The sequence below is a fragment of the Heterodontus francisci genome, chromosome 8 (genome assembly GCF_036365525.1).
Source record: "Heterodontus francisci isolate sHetFra1 chromosome 8, sHetFra1.hap1, whole genome shotgun sequence".
NCBI lineage: Eukaryota > Metazoa > Chordata > Chondrichthyes > Heterodontiformes > Heterodontidae > Heterodontus > Heterodontus francisci.
Genome location: NC_090378.1, coordinates 123,948,409 through 123,974,095, shown reverse-complemented (window position 1 = coordinate 123,974,095; position 25,687 = coordinate 123,948,409). Strand labels below are relative to the sequence as shown.

Below are 25,687 nucleotides of genomic sequence, written 5' to 3'. Positions count from 1 at the left end.
GGCTAGGAGGGAATGTGGTGTTGAGATTACAATCAGATCAGCCATGATCTTATTGAATGGTGGAGCAGGTTCGAGGGGCCGAGTGGCCTACTCCTGCTCCTAATTCATATGTTTGTATTTCTGTTTGTAATCAAATCTTATGCTAATGTGCTATTGATTGAGAGTTTAACCAGCCAATCATTAGAATCACTTGCTGAAATACAGCCAATCAACTGACAGGAATGTGGGACATTTCCAAAGTACTCCCGAGACATTTACTGAATATTCTTAATGTTTATTACCTTTTACAGATTTACATTTACAGTAAAAAGACTTGAATAAACAGCTCAGTGAGAGGAAGCTGGAGAAATTCACAGGGAGAATGAAGGTTTATTAAAACAGTTGTGGAGATTTTCTCAATAACATGAGAATCCTGTCGCTTTAAACAGAGACTAAACTTTAAATTGTAACTGCAGGGTGAGCAGGAAGGAGGTCTGGTTTACTGAGCGGTGACTTCTGAGGTTCATATTATTTTAGCTCAGCTGACAGTCTTCAGCATCTTAGAGAGGTTTTACTTGGCATCACGAGTCTACATTGTCCAATCAAACACTCCCAGGGCAGGTACAGTACGGGTTAGATACAGAGTAAAGCCCCCTCTACACTGTCCCAATTTAGTGCCTTAACCCCTGATCCTCAGAGGTGTCTCAGACCCAGTCACGAGAAGGAAGAGAGTTGAAATTCCGTGCTGACAATGACCTTTATCCTCCCAGCTCACCCCTGTTATATTTAAAGTTGTGTCTCCTCTGCGGACTGTCTCTAACATTCTACACACATTCTGATCTGCTCACACTCTTACTGAGGGGAGAGGACAGGGTCTCGTGGGTGAGGGCACAGGAGAAGCGGGCGTTGGACTCCCAGTCAGAGCCAGAGAGGGTCAGCAGGCTGCTGACACTGTAGGTGCTGTCCGAAGCTCGCAGGTAATTGCTGGTCTGAACTCCGGCCGAAATGGCTGCACCGTCCTTCTTCCACTCCACCCCCACTTCATCGGGATAGAAGTGATCGGCAAGGCACACCAGGGTGGCAGTGCCCTTGGCCTTGACCTCCTCCGGCGAGGGGGGCATCAGGGTCAGTGTGGGTTGAGACTTCTCTCGGCCTGAAAGAGAAGAGAAAAACTGTTAATCACTGCATGTTTGTGTATTTCTGTGTTCTATTTGTATATTTTTTGCTCTCTGTATATATTTGTGTGTTTTATGTATATATTTGTGTCTTTTGTCGGTCTATTTGTGTGTCCTCTGTATATATTTGTGTGTTTTATGTATATATTTGTGTCTTTTGTCGGTATATTTGTGTGTCCTCTGTATATATTTGTGTGTTTCATGTATTTATTTGTGTGTTCTGTCTGTACATTTGTGTATTCTCTGTGTATATTTGTGTGTTCTATGTGTATATTTATGTGTATGTTTCTGTGGGTGTTTCTGTGTTTGGAATTGTCACATCAGATAACAGACAGCTGAGTTAATGAACTGCAGCTGGTGTTGAATCGTTAGAAATGAGCACCATCACTTCTTAATTTGCCTCGCTTGCTAGGTTTAGTCTAAAATACAAAGACAGTGGATGGTTTGATGTTCAACTGGTTAAATTGTGTTCGACTGCTCTTGGAAGTATGATATGGTAGTTTTTTTTATTCATTCATGGGATGTGGGCGTCGCTGGCCAGGCCAGCATTTATTGCCCATCACTAATAGCCCTTGAGAAGGTGGTGGTGAGCTGCCTTCTTGAACTGCTGCAGTCCATGTGGGGTAGGTACACCCACAGTGCTGTTAGGCAGGGAGTTCCAGGATTTTGACCCAGTGACAGTGAAGGAACGGCGATATAGTTCCAAGTCAGGATGGTGTGTGGCTTGGAGGAGAACTTGCAGGTGGTGGTGTTCCCATGCAACTGCTGGCCTTTCCTCCTAGGTGGCCAGCCTTTGACCTGCTCTTGTAGCCACAGTATTTACAGGGCTACTGCAGTTCAGGTTCTGGTCAATGGTAACCCTCAGGATGTTGATAGTGGGGGATTCAGCGATCGTAATGCCATTGAATGTCAAGGGGAGATGGTTAGATTCTTTCTTATTTGAGATAGTCATTGCCTTTCACTTGTGTGACGCGAATGTTACTTGTTACTTATCAGCCCAAGCGTGGACAGTGTCCAGGTTTTGCTGCATTTCTAGATAGTCTGTTTCCGTTTCTGTGGATTCGCGAATGGTGCTGAAGGTTGTGCAATCATCAGCGAACATCCGCTCTTCTGACCTTATGGTGGAGGGAAGGTCATTGATGAAGCAACTGAAGATGGTTGGGCCTAGGACACTATGCTGAGGAACTCCTGCAGTGACGTCCTGGAGCTGAGATGATTGACCTCCAACAACCACAGCTATCTTCCTTTGTGCTAGGTATGACTCCAAACAGTCGAGAGATTTCCCCCTGATTCACACTGACTCTAGTTTTGCTCGGGCTCCTTGATTCCAGACTCAAATGCTGCCTTGATGACAGTTATTACTGAAATGAGTCTGAAAGAAGGGCAGGAATGGCAGCTCAATATTCCTGATACTGAGTTTCCCAACGGGATAGAGAGGGAGAGAAAAAAGGAGAAGGGTTTCACAATATTAGTCAAAAGAAAAAATCGCAGCTGTGAGGAGGGATGATATTCAAGCAGGATCATCGAATGAGGACATCTGAATGAACGTAGGAACAAAAAAGGGGCAATCACATTGCTGCACTATATATAGACCAGGGGTCGGTAACCTTTATTACCTGAAGAGACTGTTTTCAAAAATATTACCTAAAATAAAAACTACTGGCAGTGTCAAGACCAAAATTCAGCATTTCTAAACCAAATACCTTCTAAATTGCCAAGTGTCTCTGGTAGAATGCACACTTTGTATATATAATAAATAAAATACATGTATTGAATTTATGTATCAATAGAAAAAAAGTCAAAATCAGAATAGGTTTCACTCTGAATTATTGCATTTTTTTGACTTGTTTTTGTATAATTTTGTCAGTAAAGTCAAAATTTTAAAAAAAAATTTAAATTCAGACGTGCAGAATTAAGACAATTTTTTCAGCTATTGATTCTCGTAATAAAAAAGAAGTTTCTAATAGCAGAATAATTTATCATCTCAGTGATATTAGAAACAATAATGGTCACAAACATAAAAACTGTTCCTCCAATGGAAGCTGTACCACTCAAACAAGTTCATTTAGACAATGATGATGCTTTTCATTCAAATAATCATTTGAAACTATAAAGTACAACATAATGATTAGCCTTTTATCCCCACAATAAAAACACAGTTTACTTTCCTTGACTGAATTTTTTCGGCCTTTTTCATGTTAATGTGATCCAACTGGAAAAGGTTGGCAGCTGTAAATGAGCTGTTAAAGAGTCACATGTGGCTCCGGAGCCGCAGGTTCCAGACTCCTGCTATAGACCCTCAAACAGTCAGAGGGAGAGAGAAGAGCAAATGTGTCGGCAAATTACTGAAAAGTGCAGAAACAACAGGCCAGTAATAGGAGGGGATTTCAACTTTCCAAATATTAACTGGGATAAATTCAGTATAAAAGGTACAGAGGGTGCAGAATTCCTAAAATACATTCGGGAGAACTTTTCTCATCAGTAGAAAGACCAACAAGAGAAGATACAGTTCTGGACTTAGTTTTCAGGAATGAATCTGGGCAGGTGGAAGGGGATCAATGTGAGAGTGTTTTAGTGGCAGTGATTATAATTCAGTTAGATTTAGAGCAGTTATAGAAAAGGATAAAGATGGACCAAGAGTAAAAGTTTTAAACTGGGGAAAGGCCAATTTTACTAAGCTGAGATGTGATTTGTCAGAATTAGACTGGAAACAGCTACTTGAAGGTAAATCAGTGTCAGAGCAGTGGGAGGCATTCAAGGAGGAGATAGTGAGGGCTCAGAACAAACATGTTCCCACAAAGAAAAAGGGTGAGACTCCCAAATCTCCATTTACCGCAGATGGCAAAGAGCATACACAGTAGGATAAGGTACAAAAGGGAAACTTATATCGGATACTGAGATCTTGATACTGCAGAAAACCTGGAGAAGTGTAGAGAGTTCAGGGGTGAAATTGAAAAGGAAATTAGGGAAACAAAGAGAGGACATGAAAAAATATGAGCTAGTAAAATCAAGGAAAACCCAAAGATGTTTAATAAATACATAAAGAGCCGGAGAATCACTAAGAAAAGAGCGGGGTAAATTGGAGTCCAAAAACCTAACCTGTGTGTGGAGGTGGAGGATGTGGACATGTTTCTGAATGAATACTTTGTGCCTTTTTTCACAGAGAGTGACAAAGCAGACATTGTAGTTAAGGAGGAGGAGTGTGAAATCTTGGATGGGATAAACTGAGTGAGGGAGGAAATATTAAGGTGTTTCACATCCTTGAAAATGGATAAATCACCAGGCCCAGGTGAAATGTATCCCAGGCTGCAAAGGAAGCAATGGAAGAAATAGCGGAGGCTCTGATCCTCATTTTCCAATCCTCTCTGGTTAAAGGCATGGTGCCTGAGGACTGGAGGACTGCTAATGTTGTACTGTTGTTTAAAAAGGAAAGAATGGATGGACCAAGTAATTACAGATCAGTCAGCATAACCTCGGCAGTGGGAGAATTATTGGAAAAAGTTCTGAGAGACAGTAAAAACCATCATTTAGAGAAACACGGGATTAATTCAGGACAGTCAGCATGGATTTGTTAAGGGAAGTTTGTGTCTGACTAACGATTACATTTCATGAGGAGGTTACAAGGAGTGTCAAAGTGGGCGTCGTGTTTGAAAGAGTCTACATGGATTTTAGCAAGGCCTTTGATAAGATCCCACATGGCAGACTGGTCAGAAAATTAAAAGCCCATGGGATCCAAGGAAAAGTGGGAAATTGGATCAAAAATTGAGTCAGTGACAGGAAGCAAAGTTTTATTGTCAACGGGTGTTTTTGTGAGTGGAAAGCTGTTTTCAGTGGGGTTCTGCAGGGCTCAGTACTGGGTCCACTGCTGATTATAGTATCTTTCAATGATTTAGATTTAAATGGAAGGGGTATTAAGAAGTTTGTAGATGATACAAAAATAGGCCTTGCGGTTGATAATGAGGAACAAGGCTGTAGACTGCAGGAAGATATCAATGGACTGGTCAGGTGGGCAGAAAAATAGCAAATGGAATTCAGTCCAGAGAAATGTGAGGTAATGCATTTGGGGAGGACAAACGAGGCAAAGGAATATCCAATAAATGGGATGATACTGAGAAGTGTAGAGGAACTGAGGGACCTTGGAGTTCATGTCCACAGATCCCTGAAGGTAGCAGGACAGCTAGATAAGGTGATTAAGAAGGCTTCTGGGATGCTTGCCCTTATTCGCTGAGGCCTGGAGTATAAGGGTAAGGAGGTTATGCCAGAACTGTAGAAGACACTAGTTAGACCACAGCTAGAAAACTGTGTACAGTTCTGGTCACCACATTACAGGAAGGATGTGATCAAACAAGAGGGGGTACAGAGGAGATTTACGAGGATGTTCCCAGGAATGGAGAATTTTACCTATGAGGAAAGACAGGATCGGCTGGGATTGTTATCTCTGGAACAGAGGAGGCTGAGGGGAGATTTAATTGAGGTGTATAAAATTATGAGGGGCCCAGATAGAGTGGATAGGAAGGACCTATTTCCCTCAGCAGAGAGGTCAATAACCAGGCAGCATAGATTTAAATTAATTGGTGGAAGGATGAGACGTGAGTTGAGGAGTAATTTTTTCAGCCAGAGGGTGTTGGGGGTCTGGAACTCACTGCCTGAAAGGTTGGTAGAGGCAGAAACTCTCATCACATTGAAAAAACACTTGGATATGCACTTGAGGTGCTGAAACCTACAGGGATATGGGAATAAGAGCTGGAAAGTGGGATTAGGTTTGTTAACTCATTTTCAGCTGGCATGGAAACCATGGGCCGAATGGCCTCATCTGCACTGTAAATCTTTCTATGTTTCTCTGTTTAAACTTTTATAATGAAGGGTTCTCACCAATTCAGCACTGAAATGGTTAATAGTAAGAGTGTTTAAAGACTCAGTGTCCCTTTAAGACACTGTTAACCTGACAGGAAGCTCGAACTGTAGATCAGTCTATCCGGAGGAAACAGGCTCAGTGTTAACAAATCTCAGATCACACACACATCCGGAGAACTTTCTCCGAGAACACTGGAGCAGACTTGTATCAACACATGTCAGAAAGGATTCATGTTGGGTGTCGGTGTAGAAGGTTTTAGATTTCATTTAAAACCTTCTTGTCCAACACTGGGGTGAGGTCAAGGGTGAGGTTATAATCAGTCTCAGTGTACTGGGGTCAGGCAGGGTCACTGCTCCAAATGATCCCATGATGCCTGGAAGGTGAGAGTGTGCGCGAGGGTCAGGATCAGGAGCCTCCAAACTCAAAGAAAGACTTGCATTTCTATAGTGCCTGTCACTACCTCAGGATGTCCCAAAGTGTTTTACGGCCAATTGTGCACAGCAAGATCCCAGACAGCTGAGTGATAATGAGCAGATAATCTGATTTTCAGTGCCGTTGGTTGAGTGATAAACATTGTCCAGAACACCGAGGAGAACTCCCCTGCTCTTCTAATAGTGCAGTGGGATCCTTTACATTCACCTGAGAGGGCAGACGTCAGTTTGTCTCATCTGAAAGACAGCACCTCTGACAGTGCAGCACTCCCTCAATACTGCACTGCAGTGTCAGCCTGGATTATGTGCTCCAGCCTCTGGAGTGGGACCTGAAGCCACGACATTCTGACTCAGAGGTGAGAGTGCTACCCACTGAGGCAACACTAAAACCTCACAGTCGAATAGTCTGCCATTCTCAACCTCCCGGCTCACACTTGGAGGAATGAGGCCACTTGGGGAGGGTGGAGCTGTGCCCCAGCCAGAGATAGTGCCTTCAGGAGAGAGATGGAGAGCAGATTGTGGGAGACCTGTAGTCTAGAGGGGTGACATTTAACCAGTCGATGGCAGGTGCTGAGCCCTTTCCCCGTAAGTATTTTGTAAGTCGATGGGGAAAGTGGGAGGGGCACTAGAGTAACACCTTTGTTGCTGCTGAAACTCTTGCTATCTGCTCAGTCATGTCTAATAAACACACAGACAAATCAGACAAACATTAGTCAGTTTTCTGTGGATTTTCTGCTGGGTTCAGCTTTAATCAACAGGGTATTGTGGGAGCTCCCAGTTAATAAAAAGAAAAGAAAGACTTGTATTTATATTGAGTATTTCACACCTCAGGACCTCCCAAAGTCATTTACAGACAATGAAGGACTTGTTTAAAGAGCAGTCACTGTTGGAATGTAGGAAATGTGGCAGACAATTTGTGCACAGCAAGATCCCACAAACAGCAATGAGGTAAATGAACATTTTCAGTGACGTCGGTTCAGAGATAAATATCAGTGTCATGCAGGCCCCCACCTGCCAAGAATGAGGCACATTAATTTCGCCATATGAACACTGCTTTTTAATCTGTTGCTGGAGTAAAGAAAGAACTTGTTTTTAAAAAAAAACACCAGGCCCTTGACTGGAAAGACATTGGCATAATAACAGACAGTACTTGGAAGGGACAAAAGACCATTTCCTGACAAATTCAATCCACAATGGACTTTTGATTACCAGACATTGAGGATGGAGGAGCTCCCATTCCAACTTGACTGCTCAGATGGCCGACTACACCATCGGACATGGCCAGACCAGTTTCGTCACATGACTAACTGGCTGTTGTAGTTTTTTGAATTTGAACTTGCCACAGAGAATTTGAACTCAGAAAGCTGTTTGCTCCTGGACTGAAAAGACTTTTCATGGCTGGCTTGCCACTGTCTCTCTCCCGTCGGCTTTCATCTCTCTCACCAGCTTCAGAAATCATTGAAGACATATGAACCGCAAGAGGGAAAAGTCTCCCACAGTGAACAAGGTTTAAGAAGAATACTGGGCCCCAATGAAAAGCAACATCTACCGACAAGCAAGGACTACAGTGAGCTCGAAGCACAGTAACAAAAACTCTCTTCAGAGATTGCCTCAAACCTCTGCACTTTATTTTTCTTCTGCTCTTTTCTGTCTCTATTTGCATGTGTGTATCGCATATGCATGCTAGCATGGGGCATGGCGTGTATCCGTACGCATTAACTGAATTAGAGTTTTAGTTTAAGTTTTAATAAATTTTACCTTTCTTCTTTAAACCTAAGAAAACCTGTTTGTGCTCATTTCTTTGCCTCACAATTGGAAAGCGGTGAACAAGGATTCACCTGGAAGGAGCTCAAAACACAGTGTGTTTCAAATTAAATCTTGTTACAGTAAGACCAGGTGAAGGCTGTGAAAGACCCCTAGAGACTTTCATCACCTGGTCAGAACAATCAACATGAACTCGACCCAAAGACAAAGCAACTGAGAGTTTCCCCAAAACCCTGGAACACTGAAGCCACTGGATTGGGAGCCCTGCTGTCACTGTTTGTCATCAGAACTTTGACAAGAGATAAGCAGGGAGTGGACAGAGCAGAGTTAAAGCTGGGGGAGGTGGGACCTCGGTGTCTCACTGTGCTGGTGCTGAGATCAGTTATATCAGAGACTGTGACAGAGACCCAGAGCTCACACTGAGACTGGCAGGAGTCTAGTGAGGGATTTCACTCCATGGAGCAGGAATGTGACCACAGTCTGCAAACGTCCAGATCTCCTCTACACACTCGGTAAAAGTTGGTTACTTATATCTTGCTGGTTAAAGGGGGAATGTAACTAAAGAAATACAGCTGGGCACCCTGTTATACACAGTGCTCTTCAATGAACCATTTCATTGACTGCAGTTCCTTACTAACACCTTCCACTATTCAGCATTTGTGTTTTCGAAAGTTTCAGTATTTAAAGGATTAGTAACGGAGGATTGAGGTTTACTTACTCAGTCTGAGCTTGGTTCCTTTACCGAACGTATACCACACTGACAGCTTCCAGTGCAGGGGCTGTACAATATCCTCTGCTCTCTGTTTCACTCACTCACTCTCACCCTCTCTCTGTCTTTCACTGTCACTGTGTCTCTCTCTCTGTAACTCTTTGCCTGTGTGTATGTGTGTCTCTGTCTCTCACACTCTCTCTATATATATCTATTTGTCTCTGTCTCTATGTGTGCTTCTGTCTGTCTCTGTCTGTGTGTGTCGTTCTCAGTGTGTCACACTCTGTCTCTGCTACTTTGGGTTTCTCTCACATTCTGTCTCTCTCTCATTGTTTTCTCTCACTCTGTCTCTTTCACTCTCTCATTATGTCCCTCTCCCTGTTACTCTGTCTCTGTCACATGCTCTCTCTCTCTCACACTCTCTCTCAATCTGTCTCTCTCTTTCTCTCACTCACTCTGTCTCTCTTTCTCACTCTCTCTCACTCTGTCTCTCATTTTCTCCCTCTCACTGTCTCCCTCTTTCTCTCTCTCTCACTCTCTCTCTCTTTCTCACTCTCACTCTCTCTCATTCAGTCTCACTCTGTCTCTATTTTTCTCCCTCTCACTATCTCTCTCTTTCTCTCTCTCTCACTCTCTCACTTTGTCTCTCTTTCTCACTCTGTCTCTCTTTTTCTCCCTCTCACTCTCTCTCTCTTTCTCTCTCTCTCACTTTCTCTCTCTCTGTCTCTCACAGACTGGGATGAATTCTCCCGGTGCCATGGAGACGGGGTTCTCATTTAGAGGTTGGGCAGGACTGGGAAAAATACGACGAGCCGTGTCAACATGGCTCCCTGACACATTCCCGCCTCCGGGTTACTTTCCCATGGGTGTACTGGGAACCGGTCATCTGCTGGCTCCATGGAGATGGGCAGACAATTCGAGCAATGAAGTTCACATTTAGGGGCCATTTTTGAGCCGGTGCTGGTATTTTACCAACGTCGGAGCGGCCTCCCCACCCCCGAGTGTGGAGGCCGCCAGCTCAATGGAGGAGCCCTCCCGGCAGCAGGCCAGGGGACCATCGGGGACGGAGACTCTATGTCCCAATGACAGAGCTACAGGGATGAAAAGCTGCAGTCCCGCCTGTGAATAATCCTGTGGAGGAGTTTCCTAACCCTAACCCTCTTCAAACCGATGGCCCAGCTGGCTTCAGCCCTTTTTATTTTACTATTCCTCTGCAGGCAGCCGAGGGCTTCTCCATGTTGAGGGGCCCTCACTCTCGCCTGCCTGTTTCAGCAGGGCCCACCTCTCCCGGTGGAGCTGCCAGCCTGACATCACTGTGGGCCCTCTGATTGGGCCTGCAGGCTCGGGAGCCTGACCGCCATCATTAATAGGACAGTGAGTGTGGAGGTGACCAATTAGGAGGCTGCCTCCCAGAAAGTTGCTCCGGCGAGTGCTGATGACATGAGCAGGCTCGGGACCCTCATATAGGCCAGACGTCAGAGTCCCAATGTCCACTGGGACAACCAGCCATCTCTCTCTCTCACGCTGTCCCTCTTGTGCTCTTTCCCTCTGTCTATCTCACTATCTCCCTCTCTCTCTTTCTCTCACTCTCTCTCTCCCTCCCTCTCTCTATCTCACTCTCTTTCTCTCACTCTTTCTCACTCTCTCTCTCTCTCTCTGTCTCTCTCACTGTCTCTCTTTATCTCACTCTCTCCCCCAATGTCTCTCTTTCTGTCATTCTCTCTCTCCCACTGTCTCTGTTTCTCTCTCTCTCCTACTGTCTCTGTTTCACTCTCTCTGTCTGAATTCCATGCTGCCGTGCTTGGGAAAGTTGGGAATTCTACTTGTCGATGATAAATCTTCCAGCTGCTCTTCCCACCACATCAGATGGAAAAGCCTGGAGCCACTCAATTCCTGGAAAATGAAAATCTCCCAGCAAACCGAGCTCACCTGCCTGTGCCCTGGAAAAAAGGGGAGGAGTGTTTCTGTAAATGTGATGTTTCTGTTGCTGACTCTGGTCTTCCTCATGGACCATTTGAAAACAGTGAGTTTCAGAGTCGGTGGATCATGTCTACATGGAGTGGGAGAGGTTGTGGCCCCTGTTCCATTATTTGAAGGGGCTGCTTCTCATCCTCTGGTTCTAATTCAGGCCCACGCTCCTGATCTTTGGCCACCCAGTGCAGAGGGGAGTGGGCAGGTTGGAGGCCCCTCCTCGTGGGTCTGCTCCTGGGCCTGGCTAAGGTGTCCATCCACAGGCCCGAGTTGGATGGGACCCATGGGGGTGGTGGCACTGGCTGCCAGTCTCTCTACCATGGCATTGTCCCCACCCGGGTGGCCCTGGAGAAGGAGCAGGGGGTGTCTGCTGGGTCACTTGAGGCCTTCAGGCTGCAGTGGGCACCACAGGGACAGGAGTGTGTAGTGGATAGTGAAAATAAAATCAGGCTTTAATTTGTTCAGTTTGCTTTCTATTTATGATTTCAGTTTTATTCATTTAGACACTTTTCTAAATTGGATTTTGATTGGTGAAAATTGTGTCAACCAGATTGTTCAACCAGATGAGAATAAACCTGTTTCCATAGTAACTGACCTGGGGTGTCTGACCTGGGATGGGGGGTCAATAATAATGATCAATAATTAGTCTGTGCTCATGAAGCGACTCCACCAGAACCCAGAGAGAATCGAATGAAGCAAAATGTCAAATCTCCAGAGCTGTGAGATTCTCACTGATGAAGACAGCAGCTCCTCGTCCTCTCTAAACTCCTCCATCCTTTCCCAATTTGTCACACCGTTCAGGGGAATGTTTCTGTCAACACTCTCATCGACACATGTGGCAGCAATGCACAAAACAGGAAATATTTCCCAGATAGATAAGACAGGAGATTGAAGCAACTGTTTTAATACACCGTCTGTTTATTATATAATAAATATAACTGTGGATGTGTCAGTGCGGGAGGTGGGACTATGTCCATTATTATATATTATATATAACTGTGGGATGTGTCAGTACAGGAGGTGGGACTGTGAGTCCATTATTATATATTATATATAACTGTGGGATGTGTCAGTCCAGGAGGTGGGACTGTGTGTCCATTATTATATATTATTTATAACTGTGGGATGTGTCAGTTCAGGAGGTGGGACTGTGTGACCATTATTATATATTATATATAACTGTGGGATGTATCAGTACAGGAGGTGGGACTGTGTGTCCATTATTATATATTATATATAACTGTGGGATGTATCAGTACAGGAGGTGGGACTGTATGTCCATTATTATATATTATTTATAACTGTGGGATGTGTCAGTACAGGAGGTGGGACTGTGTGTCCATTATTATATATTATTTATAACTGTGGGATGTGTCAGTTCAGGAGGTGGGACTGTGTGTCCATTATTATATATTATATATAACTGTGGGACATGTCAGTACAGGAGGTGGGACTGTGTGTCCATTATTATATATTATTTATAACTGTGGGATGTGTCAGTTCAGGTGGTGGGACTGTGTGTCCATTATTCTATATTATATATTACTGTGGGATGTGTCAGTACAGGAGGTGGGACTGTGTGACCATTATTATATATTATATATAACTGTGGGATGTATCAGTCCAGGAGGTGGGACTGTGTGTCCATTATTATATATTATATATAACTGTGGGACATGTCAGTACAGGAGGTGGGACTGTGTGTCCATTATTATATATTATTTATAACTGTGGGATGTGTCAGTTCAGGTGGTGGGACTGTGTGTCCATTATTCTATATTATATATTACTGTGGGATGTGTCAGTACAGGAGGTGGGACTGTGTGTCCATTATTATATATTGTATATAACTGTGGGATGTGTCAGTACAGGAGGTGGGACTGTGTGTCCATTATTATATATTATTTATAACTGTGGGATGTGTCAGTTCAGGAGGTGGGACTGTGTGACCATTATTATATATTATATATAACTGTGGGATGTGTCAGTACAGGAGGTGGGACTGTGTGTCCATTATTATATATTATTTATAACTGTGGGATGTGTCAGTACAGGAGGTGGGACTGTGAGTCCATTATTATATATTATATATAACTGTGGGATGTGTCAGTCCAGGAGGTGGGACTGTGTGTCCATTATTATATATTATATAACTGTGGGATGTATCAGTACAGGAGGTGGGACTGTGTGTCCATTATTATATATTATATATAACTGTGGGATGTGTCAGTCCAGGAGGTGGGACTGTGTGTCCATTATTATATATTATATATAACTGTGGGATGTGTCAGTCCAGGAGGTGGGACTGTGTGTCCATTATTATATATTATTTATAACTGTGGGATGTGTCAGTACAGGAGGTGGGACTGTGTGTTCATTATTATATATTATATATAACTGTGGGATGTGTCAGTGCAGGAGGTGGGACTGTGTGTTCATTATTATATATTATATATAACTGTGGGATGTGTCAGTACAGGAGGTGGGACTGTGTGTCCATTATTATATATTATTTATAACTGTGGGATGTGTCAGTACAGGAGGTGGGACTGTGTGTTCATTATTATATATTATATATAACTGTGGGATGTGTCAGTACAGGAGGTGGGACTATGTCCATTATTATATATTATTTATAACTGTGGGATGTGTCAGTACAGGAGGTGGGACTGTGTGGTTCATTATTATATATTATATATAACTGTGGGATGTGTCAGTACAGGAGGTGGGACTATGTCCATTATTATATATTATTTATAACTGTGGGATGTGTCAGTACAGGAGGTGGGACTGTGTGTTCATTATTATATATTATATATAACTGTGGGATGTGTCAGTGCAGGAGGTGGGACTGTGTGTCCATTATTATATATTATATATAACTGTGGGATGTGTCAGTACAGGAGGTGGGACTGTCTGTTCATTATTATATATTATATATAACTGTGGGATGTGTCAGTGCAGGAGGTGGGACTGTGTGTCCATTATTATATATTATATATAACTGTGGGATGTGTCAGTGCGGGAGGTGGGACTGTGTGTCCATTATTATATATTATATATAACTGTGGGATGTGTCAGTACAGGAGGTGGGACTGTGTGTCCATTATTATATATTATATATAAATGTGGGATGTGTCAGTACAGGAGGTGGGACTGTGTGTCCATTATTATATATTATATATAACTGTGGGATGTGTCAGTACAGGAGGTGGGACTGTGTGTCCATTATTATATATTATATATAAATGTGGGATGTGTCAGTGCGGGAGGTGGGACTATGTCCATTATTATATATTATATATAACTGTGGGATGTGTCAGTACAGGAGGTGGGACTGTGTGTCCATTATTATATATTATATATAACTGTAGGATGTGTCAGTACAGGAGGTGGGACTGTGTGTCCATTATTATATATTATATATAAATGTGGGATGTGTCAGTGCGGGAGGTGGGACTATGTCCATTATTATATATTATATATAACTGTGGGATGTGTCAGTACAGGAGGTGGGACTGTGTGTTCATTATGATATATTATATATAACTGTAGGATGTGTCAGTACAGGAGGTGGGACTGTGTGTCCATTATTATATATTATATATAAATGTGGCATGTGTCAGTGCGGGAGGTGGGACTATGTCCATTATTATATATTATATATAACTGTGGGATGTGTCAGTACTGGAGGTGGGACTGTGTGTCCATTATTATATATTATATATAACTGTGGGATGTGTCAGTACAGGAGGTGGGACTGTGTGTCCATTATTATATATTATATATAAATGTGGGATGTGTCAGTGCGGGAGGTGGGACTATGTCCATTATTATATATTATATATAACTGTGGGATGTGTCAGTACAGGAGGTGGGACTGTGTGTTCATTATGATATATTATATATAACTGTAGGATGTGTCAGTACAGGAGGTGGGACTGTGTGTCCATTATTATATATTATATATAAATGTGGGATGTGTCAGTGCGGGAGGTGGGACTATGTCCATTATTATATATTATATATAACTGTGGGATGTGTCAGTACTGGAGGTGGGACTGTGTGTCCATTATTATATATTATATATAACTGTGGGATGTGTCAGTACAGGAGGTGGGACTGTGTGTCCATTATTATATATTATATATAACTGTGGGATGTGTCAGTACAGGAGGTGGGACTGTGTGTCCATTATTATATATTATATATAACTGTGGGAGGTGTCAGTGCAGGAGGTGGGACTGTGTGTCCATTATTATATATTATATATAAATGTGGGATGTGTCAGTACAGGAGGTGGGACTGTGTGTCCATTATTATATATTATATATAACTGTGGGATGTGTCAGTACAGCAGGTGGGACTGTGTGTCCATTATTATATATTATATATAACTGTGGGGTGTGTCAGTACAGGAGGTGGGACTGTGTGTCCATTATTATATATTATATATAACTGTGGGATGTGTCCGTGCGGGAGGAGGGACTGTGTGTCCATTATTATATATTATATATAACTGTGGGATGTGTCAGTACAGGAGGTGTGACTGTGTGTCCATTATTATATATTATATATAACTGTGGGATGTGTCAGTACAGGAGGTGGGACTGTGTGTCCATTATTATATGTTATATATAACTGTGGGATGTGTCAGTCCAGGAGGTGTGACTGTGTGTCCATTATTATATATTATATATAACTGTGGGATGTGTCAGGACAGGAGGTGGGACTGTGATTCCATTATTATATATTATATATAACTGTGGGATGTGTCAGTACAGGAGGTGGGACTGTGTGTCCATTATTATATGTTATATATAACTGTGGGATGTGTCAGTCCAGGAGGTGTGACTGTGTGTCCATTATTATATATTATATATAACTGTGGGATGTGTCAGTACAGGAGGTGGGACTGTGTGTCCATTATTATATGTTATATATAACTGTGGGATGTGTCAGTCCAGGAGGTGGGACTGTGTGTCCATTATTATATATTATATATAACTGTGGGATGTGTCAGTCCAGGAGGTGGGACTGTGTGTCCATTATTATATATTATATATAACTGTGGGATGTGTCAGTCCAGGAGGTGTGACTGTGTGTCCATTATTATATATTATATATAACTGTGGGATGTGTCAGTACAGGAGGTGGGACTGTGCGTCCATTATTATATATTATATATAACTGTGGGATGTGTTAGTACAGGAGGTGGGACTGTGTGTCCATTATTATATATTATATATAACTGTGGGATGTGTCAGTACAGGAGGTGGGACTGTGTGTCCATTATTATTTATTATATATAACTGTGGGATGTGTCAGTACAGGAGGTGGGACTGTGCGTCCATCATTAAATATTATATATAACTGTGGGATGTGTCAGTACAGGAGGTGGGACTGTGCGTCCATTATTATATATTATATATAACTGTGGGATGTGTCAGTGCGGGAGGTGGGACTGTGTGTCCATTATTATATATTATATATAACTGTGGGATGTGTCAGTACAGGTGGTGGGACTGTGCGTCCATTATTATATATTATATATAACTGTGGGATGTGTTTGTACAGGAGGTGGGACCGTGAGTCCATTATTATATGTTATATATAACTGTGGGATGTGTCAGTGCGGGAGGTGGGACTGTGTGTCCATTATTATATATTATATATAACTGTGGGATGCGTCAGTGCGGGAGTTGGGACTGTGTGTCCATTATTATATATTATATATAACTGTGGGATGTGTCAGTACAGGAGGTGTGACTGTGTGTCCAATATTATGTATTATATATAACTGTGGGATGAGTCAGGACAGGAGGTGGGACTGTGTGTCCATTATTATATATTATTTTTTAATGTGGGATGTGTCAGTCTAGGAAGTGGGAATGTGTATCCATTATTATATATTATATATAACTGTGGGATGTGTCAGTATAGGAAGTGGGAATGTGTGTCCATTATTATATATTATATTTAACTGTGGGATGTGTCAGTCGAGGAGGTGGGACTGTGCGTCCATTATTATATATTATATATAACTGTGGGATGTGTCAGTGCGGGAGGTGGGACTGTGTGTCCATTATTATATATTATATATAACTGTGGGATATGTCAGTGCAGGAGGTGGGACTGTGTTTCCATTATTATACATTATAGATAACTGTGGGATGTGTCAGTGCGGGAGGTGGGACTGTGTGTCCATTATTATATATTATATATAACTGTGGGATGTGTCAGTGCGGGAGGTGGGACTGTGTGTCCATTATTATATATTATATATAACTGTGGGATATGTCAGTGCAGGAGGTGGGACTGTGTTTCCACTATTATACATTATAGATAACTGTGGGATGTGTCAGTACAGGAGGTGGGACTGTGTGTCCATTATTATATATTATATATAACTGTGGGATGTGTCAGTACAGGAGGTGGGACTGTGCGTCCATTCTTATATATTATATATAACTGTGGAACGTATCAGTTGAGGAGGAAGGACTGTGCGTCCATTATTATATATTAAATATAACTGTGGGATGTGTCAGTACAGGAGGTGGGACAGTGTGTCGATTATTATATATTATATATAACTGTGGGATGTGTCAGTACAGGAGGTGGGACTGTGCGTCCATTCTTATATATTATATATAACTGTGGGATGTCTCAGTACAGGAGGTGGGACAGTGTGTCCATTATTATCTTTTATATATAACTGTGGGATGTGTCAGTGCAGGAGGTGGGACTGTGCGTCCATTATTATATATTCTATATAACTGTGGGATGTGTCAGTACAGGAGGTGGGACTGTGTGTCCATTATTATATATTATATATAACTGTGGGATGAGTCAGTACAGGAGGTGGGACTGTGCGTCCATTATTATATATTCTATATAACTGTGGGATGTGTCAGTGCGTGAGGTGGGACTGTGTGTCCATTATTATATATTATATATAACTGTGGGATGAGTCAGTGCAGGAGGTGGGACTGTGCGTCCATTATTATATATTCTATATAACTGTGGGATGTGTCAGGACAGGAGGGGGGACTGTGCGTCCATTATTATATATTCTATATAACTGTGGGATGTGTCAGGACAGGAGGTGGGACTGTGCGTCCATTATTATATATTATATATCACTGTGGGATGTGTCAGGGCAGGAGGTGGGACTGTGCGTCCATTATTATATATTATATATAACTGTGGAACGTGTCAGTGCGGGAGGTGGGACTGTGTGTCCATTATTATATATTATATATAACTGTGGAACGTATCAGTCGAGGAGGAAGGACTGTGCGTCCATTATTATATATTATATATAACTGTGGGATGTGTCAGTGCGGGAGGTGGGACTGTGTGTCCATTATTATATATTATATATAAATGTGGGATGTGTCAGAACGGGAGGTGGGACTGTGTGTCAATTATTATATATTATATATATCGGAGGGATGTGTCAGTGCGGAAGGTGGCACGGTATGTCAATTATTATATATTATATATAACTGTGGGATGTGTCAGTGCAGGAGGTGGGACTGTGTGTCCATTATTATATATTATATATAACTGTGGGATGTGCCAGTGCAGGAGGTGGGACAGTGTGTCGATTATTATATACTATATATCACTGTGGGATGTGTCAGTGCAGGAGGTGGGACTGTGTGTCCATTATTATATATTATATATAACTGTGGGATGTGTCAGTGCAGGAGGTGGGACTGTGTGTCCATTATTATATATTATATATAACTGTGGGATGTGTCAGTGCAGGAGGTGGGACTGTGCGTCCATTATTATATATTATATATTACTGTGTGACGTGTCAGTACAGGATGTGGTACTGCGTGTCCATTACTATATATTATATATAACTGTGGGATGTGTCAGTACAGGAGGTGGGACTGTGTGTCCATTATTATATATTATATATAAATGTGGGATGTGTCAGAACGGGAGGTGGGACTGTGTGTCAATTATTATATATTATATATATCGGAGGGATGTGTCAGTGCGGAAGGTGGCACGGTATGTCAATTATTATATATTATATATAACTGTGGGATGTGTCAGTGCAGGAGGTGGGACTGTGTGTCCATTATTATATATTATATATAACTGTGGGATGTGCCAGTGCAGGAGGTGGGACTGTGTGTCCATTATTATATATTATATATCACTGTGGGATGTGTCAGTACAGGAGGTGGGACTGTGCGTCCATTATTATATATTATATATTACTGTGTGACGTGTCAGTACAGGATGTGGTACTGCGTGTCCATTACTATATATTATATATAACTGTGGGATGTGTCAGTACAGGAGGTGGGACTGTGTGTCCATTATTATATATTATATATAACTGTGGGATGTGTCAGTACAGGAGGTGGGACTGTGTGTCCATCATTATATATTATATATAACTGTGGGATGTGTCAGTGCAGGAGGTGGGACTGTGCGTCCATTATTATATATTATATGTAACTGTGGGATGTGTCAGTACAGGAGGTGGGAATGTGTGTCCATTATTATATATTATATATAGCTGTGGGATGTGTCAGTACAGGAGGTGGGACTGTGTGTCCATTATTATATATTATATGTAACTGTGGGATGTGTCAGTACAGGAGGTGGGAATGTGTGTCCATTATTATATATTATATATAGCTGTGGGATGTGTCAGTACAGGAGGTGGGACTGTGTGTCCATTATTATATATTATATATAACTGTGGGATGTGTCAGTACAGGAGGTGGGACTGTGCGTCCATTATTATATATTATATGTAACTGTGGGATGTGTCAGTACAGGAGGTGGGAATGTGTGTCCATTATTATATATTATATATAGCTGTGGGATGTGTCAGTACAGGAGGTGGGACTGTGTGTCCATTATTATATATTATATATAACTGTGGGATGTGTCAGTACAGGAGGTGGGACTGTGCGTCCATTATTATATATTATATGTAACTGTGGGATGTGTCAGTACAGGAGGTGGGAATGTGTGTCCATTATTATATATTATATATAGCTGTGGGATGTGTCAGTACAGGAGCGGGGACTGTGCGTCCATTATTATATATTATATATAACTGTGGGATGTGTCAGTGCAGGAGGTGGGACTGTGTGTCCATTATTATATATTATATATAACTGTGGGATGTGTCAGTACAGGAGCGGGGACTGTGCGTCCATTATTATATATTATATATAACTGTGGGATGTGTCAGTACAGGAGGTGGGACTGTGCGTCCATTATTATACATTATATATAACTGTGGGATGTGTCAGTGCGTGAGGTGGGACTGTGTGTCAATTATTATATATTATATATCACTGTGGGATGTGTCAAGGCAGGAGGTGGGACTGTGCGTCCATTATTATATATTATATATAACTGTGGAACGTGTCAGTCGAGACGTTGGGACTGTGCGTCCATTATTATATATTATATATAACTGTGGGATGTGTCAGTGCGGGAGGTGGGACTGTGCGTCCATTATTATACATTGTATCTTACTGTGGAACGTGTCAGTGCAGGAGGTGGGACTGTGTGTCCATTATTATATATTATATATAACTGTGGAACGTGTCAGACGAGGAGGTGGAACTGTGCGTCCATTATTATATATTATATATAACTGTGGAACGTATCAGTCGAGGAGGAGGGACTGTGCGTCCATTATTATATATTATATATAATTGTGGGATGTGTCAGTGCGGGAGGTGGGACTGTGTGTCCATTATTATATATTATATATAACTGTGGGATGTGTCAGTGCGGGAGGTGGGACTGTGTGTCCAATATCATATATTATATATATCTGTGGGATGTGTCAGTGCGGAAGGTGGCACCGTGTGTCAATTATTATATATTATATATAACTGTGGGTTGTGTCAGTAGAGGAGGTGGGACTGTGTGTCCATTAATCTATATTACATATAACTGTGGGATGTGTCAGTGCAGGAGGTGGGAATGTGTGTCCATTATTATATATTATATATAACTGTGGGATGTGTCAGTACAGGAGGTGGGACCGTGAGTCCATTATTATATATTATATATAACTGTGGGATGTGTCAGTACAGGAGGTGGGACTGTGCGTCCATTATTATATATTATATATTACTGTGTGACGTGTCAGTACAGGATGTGGTACTGCGTGTCCATTACTATATATTATATATAACTGTGGGATGTGTCAGTACAGGAGGTGGGACTGTGTGTCCATTATTATATATTATATATAAATGTGGGATGTGTCAGAACGGGAGGTGGGACTGTGTGTCAATTATTATATATTATATATATCGGAGGGATGTGTCAGTGCGGAAGGTGGCACGGTATGTCAATTATTATATATTATATATAACTGTGGGATGTGTCAGTGCAGGAGGTGGGAATGTGTGTCCATTATTATATATTATATATAACTGTGGGATGTGCCAGTGCAGGAGGTGGGACAGTGTGTCGATTATTATATACTATATATCACTGTGGGATGTGTCAGTACAGGAGGTGGGACTGTGCGTCCATTATTATATATTATATATTACTGTGTGACGTGTCAGTACAGGATGTGGTACTGCGTGTCCATTATTATATATATATATATAACTGTGGGATGTGTCAGTGCGGGAGGCGGGACTGTGTTTCCATTATTATATATTATATATAACTGTGGGATGTGTCAGTTCAGGAGGTGGGACTGTGTGTCCATTATTATATATATATATATAACTGTGGGATGTGTCAGTGCGGGAGGCGGGACTGTGTTTCCATTATTATATATTATATATAACTGTGGGATGTGTCAGTTCAGGAGGTGGGACTGTGTGTCCATTATTATATATTATATATAACTGTGGGATGTGTCAGTGCGGGAGGCGGGACTGTGTTTCCATTATTATATATTATATATAACTGTGGGATGTGTCAGTTCAGGAGGTGGGACTGTGTGTCCATTATTATATATATATATATAACTGTGGGATGTGTCAGTGCGGGAGGCGGGACTGTGTTTCCATTATTATATATTATATATAACTGTGGGATGTGTCAGTTCAGGAGGTGGGACTGTGTGTCCATTATTATATATTATATATAACTGTGGGACGTGTCAGTACAGGAGGTGGGACTGTGAGTCCATTATTATATATTATATATAACTGTGGGATGTGTCAGTACAGGAGGTGGGACTGTGTGTCCATTATTATATATTATATATAACTGTGGGATGTGTCAGTACAGGAGGTGGGACTGTGCGTCCATCATTATATATTATATATAACTGTGGGATGTGTCAGTGCAGGAGGTGGGACTGTGCGTCCATTATTATATATTATATGTAACTGTGGGATGTGTCAGTACAGGAGGTGGGAATGTGTGTCCATTATTATATATTATATATAGCTGTGGGATGTGTCAGTACAGGAGGTGGGACTGTGTGTCCATTATTATATATTATATATAACTGTGGGATGTGTCCGTGCGGGAGGTGGGACTGTGTGTCCATTATTATATATTATATATAACTGTGGGATGTGTCAGTACAGGAGCGGGGACTGTGCGTCCATTATTATATATTATATGTAACTGTGGGATGTGTCAGTACAGGAGGTGGGAATGTGTGTCCATTATTATATATTATATATAGCTGTGGGATGTGTCAGTACAGGAGGTGGGACTGTGTGTCCATTATTATATATTATATATAACTGTGGGATGTGTCAGTACAGGAGGTGGGACTGTGCGTCCATTATTATATATTATATGTAACTGTGGGATGTGTCAGTACAGGAGGTGGGAATGTGTGTCCATTATTATATATTATATATAGCTGTGGGATGTGTCAGTACAGGAGCGGGGACTGTGCGTCCATTATTATATATTATATATAACTGTGGGATGTGTCAGTGCAGGAGGTGGGACTGTGTGTCCATTATTATATATTATATATAACTGTGGGATGTGTCAGTACAGGAGCGGGGACTGTGCGTCCATTATTATATATTATATATAACTGTGGGATGTGTCAGTACAGGAGGTGGGACTGTGCGTCCATTATTATACATTATATATAACTGTGGGATGTGTCAGTGCGTGAGGTGGGACTGTGTGTCAATTATTATATATTATATATCACTGTGGGATGTGTCAAGGCAGGAGGTGGGACTGTGCGTCCATTATTATATATTATATATAACTGTGGAACGTGTCAGTGCGGGAGGTGGGACTGTGCGTCCATTATTATATATTATATATAATTGTGGGATATGTCAGTGCAGGAGGTGGGACTGTGTGTCCATTATTATATATTATATATAACTGTGGAACGTGTCAGTGCAGGAGGTGGGACTGTGCGTCCATTATTATATATTATATATAATTGTGGGATATGTCAGTGCAGGAGGTGGGACTGTGTGTCCATTATTATATATTATATATAACTGTGGAACGTGTCAGTGCAGGAGGTGGGACTGTGCGTCCATTATTATATATTATATATAATTGTGGGATATGTCAGTGCAGGAGGTGGGACTGTGTGTCCATTATTATATATTATATATAACTGTGGAACGTGTCAGACGAGGAGGTGGAACTGTGCGTCCATTATTATATATTATATATAACTGTGGAACGTATCAGTCGAGGAGGAGGGACTGGGCGTCCATTATTATATATTATATATAATTGTGGGATGTGTCAGTGCGGGAGGTGGGACTGTGTGTCCATTATTATATATTATATATAACTGTGGGATGTGTCAGTGCGGGAGGTGGGACTGTGTGTCCAATATCATATATTATATATATCTGTGGGATGTGTCAGTGCAGAAGGTGGCACCGTGTGTCAATTATTATATATTATATATAACTGTGGGTTGTGTCAGTAGAGGAGGTGGGACTGTGTGTCCATTAATCTATATTACATATAACTGTGGGATGTGTCAGTGCAGGAGGTGGGAATGTGTGTCCATTATTATATATTATATATAACTGTGGGATGTGTCAGTACAGGAGGTAGGACCGTGAGTCCATTATTATATATTATATATAACTGTGGGATGTATCAGTACAGGAGGTGGGACAGTGTGTCCTATATTATGTGTTATATATAACTGTGGGATGTGTCAGTGCAGGAGGTGGGACAGTGTGTCCTATATTATGTATTATATATAACTGTGGGATGTGTCAGTGCAGGAGGTGGGACTGTGTGTCCATTATTATACATTATGGATAACTGTGGGATGTGTCAGTACAGGAGGTGGGACTGTGTGTCCAATATTATATATTATATATAACTGTGGGATGTGTCAGTGCGGGAGGTGGGCCTGTGTGTCCATTCTTATATATTATATATAACTGTGGGTTGTGTCAGTAGAGGATGTGGGCCTGTGAGTCCATTATTATATATTATATATAACTGTGGGATGTGTCAGTACAGGAGGTGGGACAGTGTTTCCTATATTATGTATTATATATAACTGTGGGATGTGTCAGTACAGGAGGTGGGACTGTGTGTCCATTATTATACATTATGGATAACTGTGGGATGTGTCAGTACAGGAGGTGGGACTGTGTGTCCAATATTATATATTATATATAACTGTGGGATGTGTCAGTGCGGGAGGTGGGACTGTGTGTCCATTCTTATATATTATATATAACTGTGGGTTGTGTCAGTAGAGGATGTGGGCCTGTGAGTCCATTATTATATATTATATATAACTGTGGGATGTGTCAGTACAGGAGGTGGGACAGTGTGTCCTATATTATGTATTATATATAACTGTGGGATGTGTCAGTGCAGGAGGTGGGACTGTGTGTCCATTATTATATATTATATATAACTGTGGGATGTGTCAGTACAGGAGGTGGGACTGTGTGTCCATTATTATATATTATATATAACTGTGGGACATGTCAGTACAGGAGGTGGGACTGTGTGTCCATTATAATACATTATATATAACTGTGGGATGTGTCAGTACAGGAGGTGGGACTGTGTGTCCATTATTATACATTATGGATAACTGTGGGATGTGTCAGTACAGGAGGTGGGACTGTGTGTCCAATATTATATCTTATGTATAACTGTGGGATGTCTCAGTGCGGGAGGTGGGCCTGTGTGTCCATTCTTATATATTATATATAACTGTGGGTTGTGTCAGTGCAGGTGGTGGGACCGTGAGTCCATTATTATATATTATATATAACTGTGGGATGTGTCAGTGCGGGAGGTGGGACTGTGTGTCCATTATTATATATTATATATAACTGTAGGACGTGTCTGTCCAGGAGGTGGGACTGTGTGTCCATTATTATATATTATATATAACTGTGGGATGTGTCAGTGCAGGTGGTGGGACCGTGAGTCCATTATTATATATTATATATAACTGTGGGATGTGTCAGTGCAGGTGGTGGGACCGTGAGTCCATTATTATATATTATATATAACTGTAGGATGTGTCAGTACAGGAGGTGGGACTGTGTGTCCATTATTATATATTATATATAACTGTAGGACGTGTCTGTCCAGGAGGTGGGACTGTGTGTCCATTATTATATATTATATATAACTGTGGGATGTGTCAGTGCAGGTGGTGGGACCGTGAGTCCATTATTATATATTATATATAACTGTGGGATGTGTCAGTGCAGGTGGTGGGACCGTGAGTCCATTACTATATATTATATATAACTGTAGGACGTGTCTGTCCAGGAGGTGGGACTGTGTGTCCATTATTATATATTATATATAACTGTGGGATGTGTCAGTAGAGAAATTGGGACTG

The 25,687-nt window shown here is 41.6% G+C and overlaps 1 protein-coding gene and 1 gene segment (V, D, J or C); one reads left to right on the top strand and one right to left on the bottom strand.

The window, feature by feature from the left end:
- Positions 1–253: 253 nt before the first annotated feature.
- Positions 254–25,687, bottom strand: part of LOC137373135 (Ig kappa chain V region Mem5-like) — a 37,769-nt gene continuing 12,335 nt past the window's right edge. The window contains 2 exon segments of the V gene segment in view: positions 254–1,132; positions 8,923–8,956. Of these exon segments, the coding sequence occupies positions 804–1,132; positions 8,923–8,956 (363 nt within the window).
- Positions 8,432–25,687, top strand: part of LOC137373133 (ral guanine nucleotide dissociation stimulator-like 1) — a 212,168-nt gene continuing 194,912 nt past the window's right edge. The window contains exon 1 of the transcript XR_010975601.1: positions 8,432–8,716. The gene's annotated coding sequence lies outside the window, so the exon portion shown is untranslated. The remainder of the gene's footprint in view (positions 8,717–25,687) is intronic.